Here is a 14,413-nt window from a genome sequence, read left to right as displayed (position 1 = left end):
TACCACATCCACAAACATTCACTCCCTCCACCAGTGACGGTCAGTAGCAGCAGTGTGTCCTACCTACAAGATGCACTGCAGAAATTCACCAAGGATGTGAGGACAACACTTTCCAAACTCACGGCCACTATCATCCAGAAGGACAACAGCAGTTGATACATGGGAACACCACCAGATGCAGGTTGCCCTCCAAGCCACTCACCATCCTGACCTGGAAATACATTTCTGTTGCTTCAATGTCACTGGGTCAAAATCCTGGAACTCGCTCCCAAATGGTACTGTGGATGTAACTCCAGCGAATGGGCTGCAGTCGTTCAAGGGAATAGCTCACCATCCCTGCTGGTGCGACGAGGGATGGACAATAAATGCTGGCCTTAGCCACCTTCACTCACATTCCCATAAGTGAACAAACAAAATATCAGCTAAAGGAAACAAACAGAAAACGCTGGAAATTGCGAGTCGTTACGATCTGTGGAAAGAGGAACATGACAGGTCGGCGAATTCTTCAGTCGGAAAAATCATGGTTTGCATCGTTTTCGGAGTGGAGGAAGAGGAGAAATAAACCATTTATTTCCTTTCCAGCGAAGGCACCGCCAAAGAAAAACCTCACTCGTCCCTCCCTCGACGGTTGATCGCGAGCCGTTCGTTTCCACGTGACCAAGAATTAAAGACAGCCAGCCGGTGACAAAGACGCGCATGCGGACATGTTTCAGTCAACGCACCAGCGGAAGCGCGTCGCCCAAGGGCATACTGCGCGTGCTCTTCGGTGTCAACAAGCGCAGCCAGTCAGCGAGCGCATGCGCACGCGCAGTTGTTGCCGTCGTTTCCTCCCGCCTCTTCCGGGCAGGTAGGGTGTATGACGTCAGTGTTTGACAGGTGAGGCGGCAGTGGCCGTCCTCTGGGGGGAAAAAATCGGGCGGAAAGATGGCCGGAGGTGGGCGGCTGGAACCCGGACAGGGACGCGCAAAGCGGGCCTCCCCCCTCATGGCTTTTTACATCTCCGCCTCTTTTCTCATTCGTGGCGCACAGACAGTCCCGGAGCCGGGTTTCTGGAGCCGGACGGTGGGGCCGGTGAGTGTGTTGACGCCTCGTGATTATCTTTGCCCGGTGGAGGTGGGTGTCTCCTGGTATCTTCACCGCTGAGCGATGGCGTGACCGCTGACACGGGATTTCTCAAGCGGTCTGGCCTACGCTGCAAACTCGTGGGGAAAAAAATATCCGCCTCATTAGGGATGCTGCAGTCTGGAGGTATTCGTGGTCGCAAGCTGCTGACTGAGCCAACAAGTGGGGCTGCAGCCCCGTCGTAATCAAAACACATCAGATCAATGTTATCCTAGTCGTTTAAATCGTGCATTTCAAATATTTATTCGTGTAAAATAGACCTCCCTATTGCAACTCTTTCTCAAGGTAAACACCAGGACGGAAGACTATATATACATGCTGTCAGACCTGCGAGGCATCAGCTGAAGCAGCTCCACTTGAAAAGTAATATCCCCAAAGTGGTGCGGGCATACCTCCCGTCCAACTTGTGGATTCTTATTTCAAGCAAGAGCAGTTTTCGTCATTCATCCAAGACCTGTGCACAAATGTGATGTGGACAAGTCGAGGGTTGGAAATACACAGCCAGCCAGCATCATGAGGAACCCATCTCGTTCTTGATTCCATCTCATTCCCCTCTCCCCTGTCTCGTTCAGACATTCCCACTGACATTTGCAACATGAACCATGCCTCTTCAGTAACTTCCAATTCCCTAACACCCAGCACTTTATCTTCACTATGGACATGCAGTCCTTATGCACATCCATATCCCGCAAGGATGGCCTCCAGGCCCTTTGCTGCTTCCTCTCTAACAGACTCACCTAGTCCCTCACCTCCACCTTGCCAAAGTGGTCCTCTTCCAAATCCATCGGGTCACAATAGTCACCTGGATGAGCCCCAGCTCTTTTTTGGCAATGTCAAACAGTGCCTCTTCAGTACCTACACAGGCACTGTGCTCAACTCTTCTGCCATTACATCGCTGACTGCATTGGTGCAGCGTCCTGCACCCAGGCTGAACTGGACCTGTTCTTTTCTTTCCCCACAACTTCCACCCTGCCCTCAAATTCACTTGGTCCATCTCTGACCCCTCCCTCCCATTTCTTGACCTCTCCATTTCTATTTCTGGCGGCAGTCTCCAAATGGACATTTACTACAAACCCACAGAGGGCTTATGTCCAAAATGTTGATTCTCCTGCTCCTTGGATGCTGTTTGACCTGTGCTTTTCCAGCACTTCACTCTCAGCCCCTACTACAAACCCACAGACTTCTGTAAGTACATGGATTACACCTCCACCCACCCAGTATCCTGCAGGAACTCCATCCCGTTCTCCTAATCCTCCTCCACATCTGCTTGGACAAGGAGACATTCCACTCCCAAGCATCCAAGATGTCCCCCTATTTCGAACAAGTGCTTTTCCTTCCTCTGTCATCTAGACAGCCCTCCACCAGAAGACCCCCATTCCCTGTTCCACTGTTCTAAACCTCCCCACAAATGCAATAAAGACAGAGTTCCCCTTGTGCTCACCTACCACCATACCAGTCTCCGCATCTGATGCATCGTCCTTAAACCCCTCTACTAACTCCAACTAGACCTCACTGCCATGAACAACTCCCCCTCCCCTCCCCATCCGTCTCTGCCTACTGCAAGGACCATTCCCTTCAACAGTCCTTGGTTTGCACCACTCTCCCCACCAATCCCCCGGATCCCAGGTACCTTCCCCGCAACTGAAAAAGATGCAAAACCTGCCGGTACACCACCCCTCTCAGCTCCATCCAGAGCCCCAAACTGTTCTTCCAGGTGAGATAGAGGTTCAGGTGCCTCTCTTCCAACCTAGTTTACTGCATCAGGTTCTCCCGATGTGGCCTTTACATAGGGGCAACCAAACGTAAAATTAGGGAAGCATCTCAGCTAGGCCCACACAGGCCGACCAGACCTCCCAATCACCGGCCATTTTAATTCACCTTACCTCTCCCTTTCTAAATGACCATCCTTGGCCTCCTCCATTGCCACAACAAACCAAACCGCAAATTGGAGGAACGACTCCTCGTCTTCTGCCTCGGCTGCCTACAGCTTCGAGGACACAACATTGAGTTCTCCAATTTCATATACCCTCTCTTCCCATCCTTCCGCTCCTCCCAGCCATCTACAGGATTCATTCCTCCCATTCACTAATCAATTCGTACTGTCTCCCTGTCTTCACCTATCCCTGCTTCACCCTGCCCCTGCAGCTCGCCCAATATCTACCCCCCGTTCCTGAAGAACGGTTACACCTGAACCGTCGATTGCTCCACCTCCTGATATTGCCTGCCTTGTTCTGTTCTTCCAGCCTCCTGCCTGTCGACTTTGAATCCCAGCATTTGCAGTTTTTATTTTTGCAGTCTCTTATAAAATGTGATGATCAGCTATCTCTGACCTGTCACAAACCCAATACTATTTATTTTTTTTTAAAATTGAAATGCCATTACACTTTAAAAGTGATTGGATAGATTTTGTTTTGGAAAGAAGATAAAATTTGAAAATTATGTAGACTTGAGGTTTAGTTAATATGAAATAATTGTTTCCTTGAACAAAGGGATTCATATCAAGGGCAGAAATTTCTTAAGTTCATAAGGTATAGGAGCAGAATTAGGCCATTTGTTCCATCGAGTCTGCTCTGCCAGTCGATCACAGCTGATCTGCTCTCCATCCCAATTTTCCTGCCTTCTTCCCATAATTCTTCAATCCTTTACCAATTAAAAATCTGTCCCACTCCTCAAATTTACTCACTGTCCCAGCATCCACTGCACCCCAACAAATTCCACAGATTTAAAGTAGATCAAGGAACTTAGGATACTGGAGATCTGATTCAAAAACAGGAGAAACACAGCAGCTCTGGAAACAAAAGCAGAGTTAACATTTTGAATCTAATGACCACCTTCAGAATACAGATTTAAAGTAATTTTTTTTGAATGAGTTCGGTTTCTTGTTGTCACATATACCAACATACAGTGAAAAGTGTTGTTTTGTGTGCCATACAGGCATATTGTTCCATACAATGTGCATCAGGGTAGTAGAACAGACTGCAGAGTTAGAGCCACAGAAAATGCAGAGAAAGGGATCAGAAAGAACAATTTTGAGAGGAAAGGTTAAAAGATAGTTGAAGTTTTGCTGTTATAGCCTAAGTGGAAGGCAGATGTTGGGTATTTGGAACTCATAGAAGCCTTTATAGTGAGGATTTGGCCCATCGGGCCTGAAGAGTGCCCTACCCTATCCCATATTTACCATGGCAAACTCATTTAGCCTGAACATGCCTGGCTGTTGCGAATAATTTAGCAGAACCAATCCACCTAACCTGTACATTTTTTTGATTGTGGGAGAAAAACAGAAATTCATGGAGGGAACATGCAAACTCCAGACAGGCAGTCACCTGAGGCTGGAATTGAACTCTGGTCCCTGGCATTGTGTGAGGCATCAGTGTTAACCACTGAGCTACCATACTGGTCTTCTGTCTTGACCACCCTTTCAAGCAGCAACTCATGGAGGCAGAAATCATTATCATCACATTCAAGTAATACTCCAATGTGCACTCAATGCCATCATTTACACTGAAGGCGATATTACGAGGTGAGATCAGGTTGTTGTTTTGATCTTCGTTAAAAATCACACAAAGTATTGAAAGAGTTAGGAAATGGGTTTACACCAGGTAGATATTTTTTGGCCAACATTCAAGTTCAGGATGGGGCAAATGGACTCCGTCTGCTGTAAATTTGTCTGATTCTGTATTTTATTATATTGACCAACCTCTCCCCTCACCTGAGGCCTGGTGATCCTCGAGTTAAATCACTGCCAGTTGTGTGTCTCTCATGAAAGAACAGCCCTTTGGCCAGTAGGACTATGGTAACTTTGCCTTTATATTCAGTAGAAATGTATTGTTTGCGGAGTTTAGTTTTAGTCATGTACTAGACTTTACTTTTGATAAACAGATGAAAATTATGTGGAGCTTTCTCATGCATGAAATTATAATTGAGCATCCAAAGTAGTTGTCTTGGGTTAAGTAATGATCTTGTGCTAGAAATCTGAATTGTTTCACCCTGCCTCTTTGTACAACGGAATACATATCATACTGCATAGAAGGCAGCCATTTGACCCATCATGTTTGTGGGGTCCTATAACAGAGCTGATGATGTCATTTCATTGCCTTATCCCTGTCGTCCTGCACAAATTTTCATTTTAAATCTTTATCCAGTTCCCTTAATCCTACCTTTCAGATCTTTTGTATACATCTCTCTCTGGTCACTTTTTCAACAGGTGAACAATGAAGAATAACATTTTCCTGATAGTACAGATTTTATCTTTCTGGCCATATAGGTACCTACTACTTGCCTGTGGAAATACAATTAAGCTTTTAAATCATATTCCATTTGATTTTCATGCAATTTGATATCTGACACACAAGCTCTTGGTGTCCTGGTTTAGTACTTACCTATAATTGCATTGAGAGATGAGCAATAAATGCTGTTCCAGCCAGCAATACCCATGTTCTATACATAAATTAAAAAGTGAAGATGGTGAAAGTGAAAGCAGCCATTACCAAATTCTGGCACCTATAAAATTCAAGCAGGCAATCAAATACTTGTACTTTGTACCGAGTTGCCCACTTTGTGAATCAGGTTGTTAGTGCTAGTGGGCTATACAGTTGATACTCCTGACATAGTAAGATGAATCAAATGTCACTGTGCTTGAATCATTAATAATATTGAATTTAAAAGTTTTCAGCTCTGAAAGTAATAAATGGGCCTAAATGTCAACTTAAAATTTTCAACTATTCCTCTCAACAACAATTTTTTTTACACCAACTTTGTAAAATAAATTAATTTTGGTCTCTCATCACTTCCTTCGTTTATTTATCATTGTAAATTAATGACTGTTCATCAGCCTCCCAAACAAAGGGAATAGTCTCTTCCTCATTGCATCAAAATTATTAATTAATTTAAAATCTCTATTCAATCCTTTTTTTATATATTATTGGAAGTAGTCTCTGTATCTTGAGGTGAAAAATGTGTTGCTGGAAAAGCAGGTCAGGCAGCATCCAAGGAGCAGGAGAATCGACGTTTCGGGCATAAGCCCTTCTTCAGGAATCTGACCTCCAGCATTTGCAGTCCTCACTTTCTCCTCTGTATCTTGAGGCTCTACTTGCAGTTGTTTCTCATGCAACTGAACATTTACTGTGATGGCTTTAATATCCTTTTTACTTCCATCTTTTCGACATTGATCCACTCTTGTCTAAGCCAATTTGGAACATTTTGGGAGAGAGGTCCAAATTAATAATACTAACTGGGTTTTAAAAAAATTCCTGACTGGTCAAGGTGTAATTTGATAATTAAGTCCCCTTAGAGTCATAGAGATGTACAGCATGGAAACAGACCCTTTGGTCCAACCTGTCCATGCCAACCAGATATCCCAACCCAATCTCGTCCCACCTGCCAGCACCTGGCCCATATCCCTCCAAACCCTTCCTATTCATATACCCATCCAAATGCCTCTTAAATGTTGCAATTGTACCAGCCTCCACCACATTCTCTGGCAGCTCATTCCATACACATACCACCCTCTGCGTGAAAAAGTTACCCCTTAGGTCTCTTTCATAGGTTTAGGGTGAGAGGGGAAAGCTATGTCCTCTAGTTCTGGACTCCCCAACCCCAGGGAAAAGACTTTGTCTATTTATCTATTTAAGGAAAACAGCCCCAGCCTGTTCAGCCTTTCCCTATAGCTCAAATCCTCCAACCCTGGCAACATCCTTGTAAATCTTTTCTGAACCCTTTCAAGTTTCACAACATCTTTTCGATAGGAAGGAGACCAGAATTGCACGCAATATTCCAACAGTGCCCTAACCAATACAGCCGCAACATGACCTCCCAACTCCTGTACTCAATACTCTGACCGATAAAGGAAAGCATACCAAACACCACCTTCACTATCCTATCTACCTGTGACTCCACTTTCAAGGAGCTATGAACCTGTACTCCGAGGTCTCTTTGTTCAGCAATACTCCCTAGGATCTTACCATTAAGTGTATTAAGTCCTGCTAAGATTTGCTTTCCCAAAATGCAGCCCCTCACATTTATCTGAATTAAACTCCATCTGCCACTTCTCAGCCCATCTGGTCCAGGTCCTGTTGTAATCTAAGGTAACCCTCTTTGCTGTCCACTACGCCTCCAATTTTGGTGTCATGACTTCTTCCAAATGAATTAATTTCTGTCTATATTCTTAAATCCTTTTGGTATTTGAAATTCCTCCATTGACTTGCACATCAATTTCCTATGCTCAAGGGAGTATAAGCTAAGTTTATTCAACCTGTCCTCTGAAATTAAACCTCTGAACTATGGTATCATTCTGTGCTGTACCACCAAAAAGGCTAATAAGTCTATCCTGAGATGCATTTATCGAACATCCAGTTGGCTCCAACTAAGTTTCCATATAAGTGTAATTTCACTGTTTTCAATCCAGTTGTCTTTCTCCAGTACTTGATCAACACTTTTGTACCTTTTTGGATCTTGAATTTTATTTTGTGAACTGATCTTCAAAATCTCTTTGCTCAACTATGATTCCTAGACTTAAGAGAATTCAAAATTGTTGCTTATAATCTATCCCATATCAAGTCCTTTTCATTGCTCAATCCTATGCTCGCTGAGCTGCAGTGGCTTAGATACTTCAATTTAAAACGCATCTTCATGTTTTAGTCCTTCTGGAGTGGTGGATACAGTTACAACATTTAAAAGACATTGGGATAAGTACATGAATAGAAAAGGTTTGGGCTAAATGCAGGCAAGTGGGACTGGTTTTGTTTGGGAACATGGTTGGTGTGGACTAGTTGGACTGAAGGGTCGGTTTTGATTCTGTAAGACTCTATGACACGAAGTAAACATGAAGAGAGAAGTAATAAACAGATGAATAAAGCGTTGGTACTGAAGGACAGGCTAGAATACATGGGCCAAATATTTCTGCAGATAAATGCATGGGATGTAAGGAATAAATTAACTGAGCTGTAGGCACATTCAAATTGGAGATTCTGATATAGTAGCCATTACTGCGACATGCCTGCAAGGCTGATTGGGACTGTGGACTAAATATACTGGCTTATAAGGTTCACAGGATGGGTAGAGAAACTGGTGAAGAGCATGGATTAGCCTTATTGATTACAAACAAACTTCAGTGATGAGGAAGGCTGAAATGACAAGAAACCATCCAGTGGAGACCTTACAAGTGAACTGAGGAACAGTAAAGGATCTAAAATGATAATGTGATGCATAGACCCATTGGTAGCAACTCTAAAGTGCTAGATTGTATAAATGCAAAATTTTGGCAAGAATACAGCAGAGGCAGAGTTAAGTGGTGGGGGGTTAACTTTCCCATAGATTGGGAGAAAGAGACAAGAAAGTGAAATTCTAGAGTGTGTCTGGGATAGTTTCCTACAGCAACGTGTCCCTGATGCAACAGGGGACAAATAAATATTGGAGTTAGTAATGAGCAATGAGCTGAATTTAATTAGTAACCTAATTCTGGCTATTGAGGGAGTGTAGCTTAGGTTTACAAGGTCAATTCCTAGAATGACGGGACTATCTTATGTTGAAAGATTGGAGCGACTGGGCTTGTATATCCTTGAATTTAGAAGACTGAGAGGAGATCTGATTGAGATGTATAAGATATTAATAAAGGATTGGACACTCTGGAGGCAGGAAACATGTTTCTGCTGATGGGTGAGTCCCGAACCAGAGGACACAGCTTAAAAGTAAGGGGTAGGCCATTTAGGACAGAGATGAGGAGAAACTTCTTCACCCAGAGAGTTGTGGGTGTATGGAATGCTCTGCCCCAGAAGGCAGTGGAATTCGTTTAAGCAAGAGTTGCATAGAGCTCTCCAAGGATAGTGGAATCAAGGGTTATGGAGATAAGGCAGGAGCAGGATACTGATTGAGGATGTTCAGCCATGATCATAATGAATGGTGGTGCAGGCTCGAAGGGCAGAAAGGCCTACTCCTGCACCTATTGTCTATAGTTGTGCATTAATCATTTATCAAATAGTGTATAGACCATGATTGATTCCGATGTAGCGTTTGAAAGTGAATAGCATAAATTAATTATTAGAACTTTAGATTTTGTTAAGGTGAACTTTAATCAGTAAAGTCACAGTAAACAGGGAAAATCTGTTACCAAAATTGAAATTGCTGGAGCATTTATGAAGAGAAGGTAAAGTCAGTGTTTCAGGTTCAGAGACCCTTCAACAGAACAATTCATATCTAGAGGACTGGAGTACAAAGATGCAGAAGTTATGTCTCCGTTATACAAAAACCTGATTAGACTTGGAGTTCTGTGAGCTGTTTTAGGGACTACACTTTAGGAGGCAAAAAAGCAAACTTTCTATGAAGCAAGCAGCTATGGGAACTGGAGTGTGCTGGTTGTTCAAATATTCTGGTTGACCAAGAGGCATACACAATCAATAGAAATGTAATATAGGGGATATACACGTCACATAAAATTGCCTTAAATAAAATTTACCAACAGAGTGCGTTTGTACTTGCACCCTCAACTGACTACTCGGATATCACTGAGATCACAATGTGGTAAACCTCTGGTATTTGAGGTACATAATTTTTGTTGATTTATTGAGAATGCCAGTTAAAGTTGCCACTTGAAACAAAGTTTGCTATATTGGCCTTGGAGGGAGTCCAAGACAGGCTTACAAGTATGACACCAGAACTTCAGGGGTTAAGGTTTGAGGAGAGATTACACAAATGAGGCCTGTTTTCTCTAGAATGTAGATGGTGAAGAAGTAATCTGATCAAAGTCTTCAAGGTACTAATATGCAAAAACAGGATAAATAAAGATGCATTATTTCTACTGGTTGGGGGTTCTAGAGCTAGGGAGCAAATCTAAAAATTAGGGCCAGATCATGATACTTCTGGAGTACTGTTGGGAAGCACTTCTCCACAGATTAGAGGGGTTTGGAATTCTCTTCCACAAACTGCAGTTGCTAATTTTAATTTTTTTTTGTTGTTCAGCAAAAGTATTCAGGGATATAGGTCAAAGGCAGATATATAGAATTAGACCACAAATCAGCCATTATTTCACTGATGGAATGGACTCCGCTCAATGGCCTTGTCATTTATAACTCTGGAAGCTACTCAAGTCCTGTACAGAAGTGTGTTTGTCTGAGTCGGGTCTCCTGTGCATCCCTTTCTTTTTGTGCCACCTTTTTTGTTTTAGCTGCCTCTTCAGCTGTGTAGCCTACGTGCTGTAGAACATTCACTCTAAAATAGGCTAAATTTCCACTTTGCTTTTTTTTTGATAATTTCCTCACTCAATCTCTCAACTCAACCTTTTTCACTTGTTTATCTCCTTGACAGGGGACTCTTTTTTTTTCATTGATTGTGCCTTAGAACATTTGTCAGTGTTTAAGGTATTTTGACCATGTGTATTTTTCTTTGTTTTTGAGATTTCATTGCCATTATGATCATTTTCTCAGGCTGAACCGACAGTTTGTAACTTTTCATCATGTTTGACCCTGAGCTGACCTTCAAAGAAAAACAGGGAAATTATCTCTGGTGACAACATTTATATCTTATCCGCTGTCACAAAAATAAACTGGCTATTATCACATTATTGTTTGTGGGAACTTGCTGTGCACATGTTGTCTGCTGTATTTCCTACACTATAACAGTACCTGCACTTCAAAAGTACTTAATTGGCTGGAAAGTACTTTGTGACATCTACTGGTCAAAAAAAGCATTATATAAGTGTAAGACTTTCTTTTACCCCAGAACCAACCGTGTAAATATGAGGGGCATCAGTTACTTGGATAGATTGGAGAACCTGATGATCATCTTGGAGAAGAAAAGATTGCAACAATATCTGTTAGAACTGTTCAAAAGTAGAGATGAATGTTCCACTGGGCACAAGTTGTGAGAAACTGAACCCTAATTTTAAGCGTAATAGCAAAAATGCAATTTAAGCACTACATGGTTAATATCTGGAATCCACTAGTTGAGAGTATGTTAGAAGTGGATTCAATCATGGCTTTCAAAGGGCAGTTAGATAAATGGCTAAAGAGAGAAAACTTGCAAAGTGCAGGAGTGTCACTAGCTTTGCGGGGAGTTGGCACTGACTTTGTGACGTCAGATCTTTTGTTGTTAATCCTGATTGCCCTTGATCTGAGTGGCTTTCTGGATCATGTTAAGAGCCAACCACGTTGCATTTGAAGTTGCATATGGGTCAGACTGGTTAAGGATGAAACATTTCCTTCCCTGACAGCTTTAATGAACCAAATAAATATTCTTATGTCCATTGATAGTAATGGTGGCCATGAAACTGAGTCTAAATTTTCATTCCACATTTTTATTAATTGAATTTAAATTTCACCAGCTGTATTTGAACCCAGCCCCAGAGCATTTGTCTGGGCTTCTGGTTTACTACTTCAGTAAAATTGCCACTAAGTCACTCTTTCCTCAACTAGCCAATTCTTGTGCTTTAGTTGTTTTTTGTTGATGTCATTGTTGTGCATCAGCTATACATTTGTGTATTTTGCAATAAACTGTGTTTTAGGAATTAAAGTTTTACACTTATGATGAATGGAAACACTTGGTTTAAAAAATACATTGGTATTACCTAATATAAATGCAAATGAAACAAACTTGTGTTGGCTTCAAAAGCAGAAGTTATTGGAAAAGCTCAGCAGGTCTGGCATCATCTGTGAAGAGAAATCAGAGTTAACATTTCAGGTCCGGTGACCTTTCCTCAGAACTGCACTTTTCCTTTGAGGAAAGGTCACCAGACCTGAAACATTAACTGATTTCTCTTCATCGATGCTGCCAGACCTGCTGAGCTTTTCCAGCAACTTCTGTTTTTATTTCTGATTTACGGTATCTGCAGTTCTTTCAGTTTTTATTGGATTGGTTATATTTAATTAACGTGTTTATTGTACAAGGTCAAAGGGCTCTTGTGGCACAGTGGTAGTGCCCTACCTCTGTGCCAGAAGGTCTGTGTTCAAATTTTTTTTTCTTACCCGGGCAATCCTCTGTTTTTTTCTTTTTCTTTTTTTTTCTCTTTTTTTATTTTTCCTTAACCCCCACACTACCGCCTAACTGCGGTAGTGCTTATTTTTGTGTTCAAGTTTTATCTGTTTGAGGTGTGTCATACTATCTCTGAAGAAGTTGATTAGAAAAATTACCTGCAAGGTCAAAGTTAAGTGTGCATACTGAACAATGGCTGACCCATCATTAACTTGACCAGAATGTTCAATGCGTCTGTCTTTGCTAAAGTTTAGCTTTTTTATTAATAATCTGTCATCGAGACCTGTAAACTCCATATAATATAAATTATTCATGAGTATCAGAATTCAAGTAATTTTATAATTATTCATTCAATGGATGAACGGTATCTGTTAAGAACCCAACAAAATGCTTAAGCATATTTTGGGATCACGGTGACAAATCTTTCTGATGCTTAACTAGAATATATCAACTCCAGTGCTAATAATGCCATTTTAACTTTAAAATATACCTGAAACAATATTAGCATGATCTCCATTTTTGTTTTGTTACTTTTGACCAATGCTTGTGATTCAAATTTTATTTTCAGAACCATAAGCCACTGCTGTTTACAAAAACCATGTTTAACAAAACAGATATTGTACTTGAAGGTAAGTTTATTTTGAACCTAACTTGTGGTGATTTTTTTTGTTTGAAAGCAGTTGGTGTACATCTACAGTCATTAAATATGCAACAGTTATTTTCAATGTTTTTCTGAAGTAAAAATATAAAATTTTTATCTAAGTATGGTTAATAGCTATGTCTCCCTATGCACATTTTGCAGCTGTGCTGCTTTCCTCTTGAATTACCCTGAAAAACCTAACAATCTTTTAAAAAGTAGGACAGGGAGAAAATGGGTGACTTACTCCTGTTTCTGATAATGGCACACTAATAAAGTATGAGTTCTGTGACAGATGACTTGTAATGTTATGCTTCCATTTTCGTTTTATGGGGAGACTGTATTTTCCTCATTCTCCTCAGCTTCTCTGTTGCTATTGATATCCTTTCATCTGTTGCCCAGCTTCCTAGACTGTACTTATTTGAGTTTTTTTCCTTTCCAACTGGAGCAGGCGAAACTTAAGACACTAAAGTAGACAAATCTTGAGCACTTGATGATTGAGAGTTGCAGAGTTTTACAGCATGGAAAGAGGCCCTTCGGTCCATCGTGTTTGTGCCAGTTATCAAACATCCATCCGTTTTAATCCCATTTCTCAGAACTTGATCCATAGTCTCATAAGCTGTACCAAATAAAGTATGCATCTAAATCATTCTTAAATATTTTGGAGGATTCTGCCTTTACCATTCTTTGAGGCAGTGAGTTCCATTGTCCTCTCTGGGTGAAAATATTTTTCCTCAAATCCCTTCTAAACCATTATTTTAAAATACTTATTTTAAAACCATACCCTGAATTACTGACTGCTATACTAAGGGGAGATGTTTCTCCCTATTTACTCTATCTCCCTCAGAACTTTGTACATGATCCTTTTTTGCTCTGAGAGCAACCCCACCTTATCTTGTCTCTTTCATAACTGAATCTCTCCAGCCAGAGAATATCCTGGTGAATCTGTTCTGCACTGTCTGTAGCGCAATCACATCTTTGGTATAGTGTGTCAACTTGAACTGACCTGGACACAGTACAGTACTCTTGTGGCCTGACTAACATTATATAAAGCTCCGTCAAAACCCCTTGCTTTTGTATTCAGTACCCATGGAAACAAATATCTCCTATTTCTTCTTAACTATCTTATCTACCTGATCTGTTGCAAATGGACGTGCATGCCAAGGTCCCTCTGAGTCTTTCTTCCTGGGGTGCTGCCATTCATCACATCCTCCCAAGATTTGCTATTCCTTTCAAAATTATTACCTCACATCTTTTGGGGTTAAATTTCATTTGCCACTGTTCTGCCAATCTGACTAGCCCATCTATATCAGCTGATAGTCTCTAGCTTTGCTCCTCACTGTTTGTCATACCACCAGTTTTTATGTCATCTGTGCTTACTAATCATATCTCCTATGTTTGATGTGAGTTACAAGTGGAGTTCCGCAGGGATCAGTTCTGGGTCCTCTGCTGTTTGCAATTTTTATTAATGACTTGGAAGAGGGAGTCGAAGGGTGGGTCAGTAAATTTGCAGACTATACAAGGATTGGTGGAGTTGTGGATAGTGAGGAGGGCTGTTGTCGGCTGCACAGGGACTTAGATATGATGCAGAGCTGGGCTGAGGAGTGGCAGATGGAGTTCAACCCTGTCAAGTGTGAGGTTGTCCATTTTGGAAGGACAAATAAGAATGCGGAATACAGAGTTAACAGTAGGGTT

General features: G+C 41.6%; 1 protein-coding gene across 1 annotated transcript in view; it reads left to right on the top strand.

The window, feature by feature from the left end:
• The first annotated feature begins 815 nt into the window (after positions 1-815).
• The window catches only part of tmem87b (transmembrane protein 87B), a 58,378-nt gene continuing 44,780 nt past the window's right edge, over positions 816-14,413 (top strand). The window contains exons 1-2 of the mRNA XM_072551408.1: positions 816-1,071; positions 12,650-12,710. Coding sequence (XP_072407509.1) covers positions 925-1,071; positions 12,650-12,710 — 208 coding nt within the window. The 5' untranslated portion in view covers positions 816-924. The remainder of the gene's footprint in view (positions 1,072-12,649; positions 12,711-14,413) is intronic.

The sequence above is a fragment of the Chiloscyllium punctatum genome, chromosome 3 (genome assembly GCF_047496795.1).
Source record: "Chiloscyllium punctatum isolate Juve2018m chromosome 3, sChiPun1.3, whole genome shotgun sequence".
NCBI lineage: Eukaryota > Metazoa > Chordata > Chondrichthyes > Orectolobiformes > Hemiscylliidae > Chiloscyllium > Chiloscyllium punctatum.
Note: the sequence above shows the minus strand (reverse complement) of the source record. Positions and strands in the feature narration are given on the sequence as shown.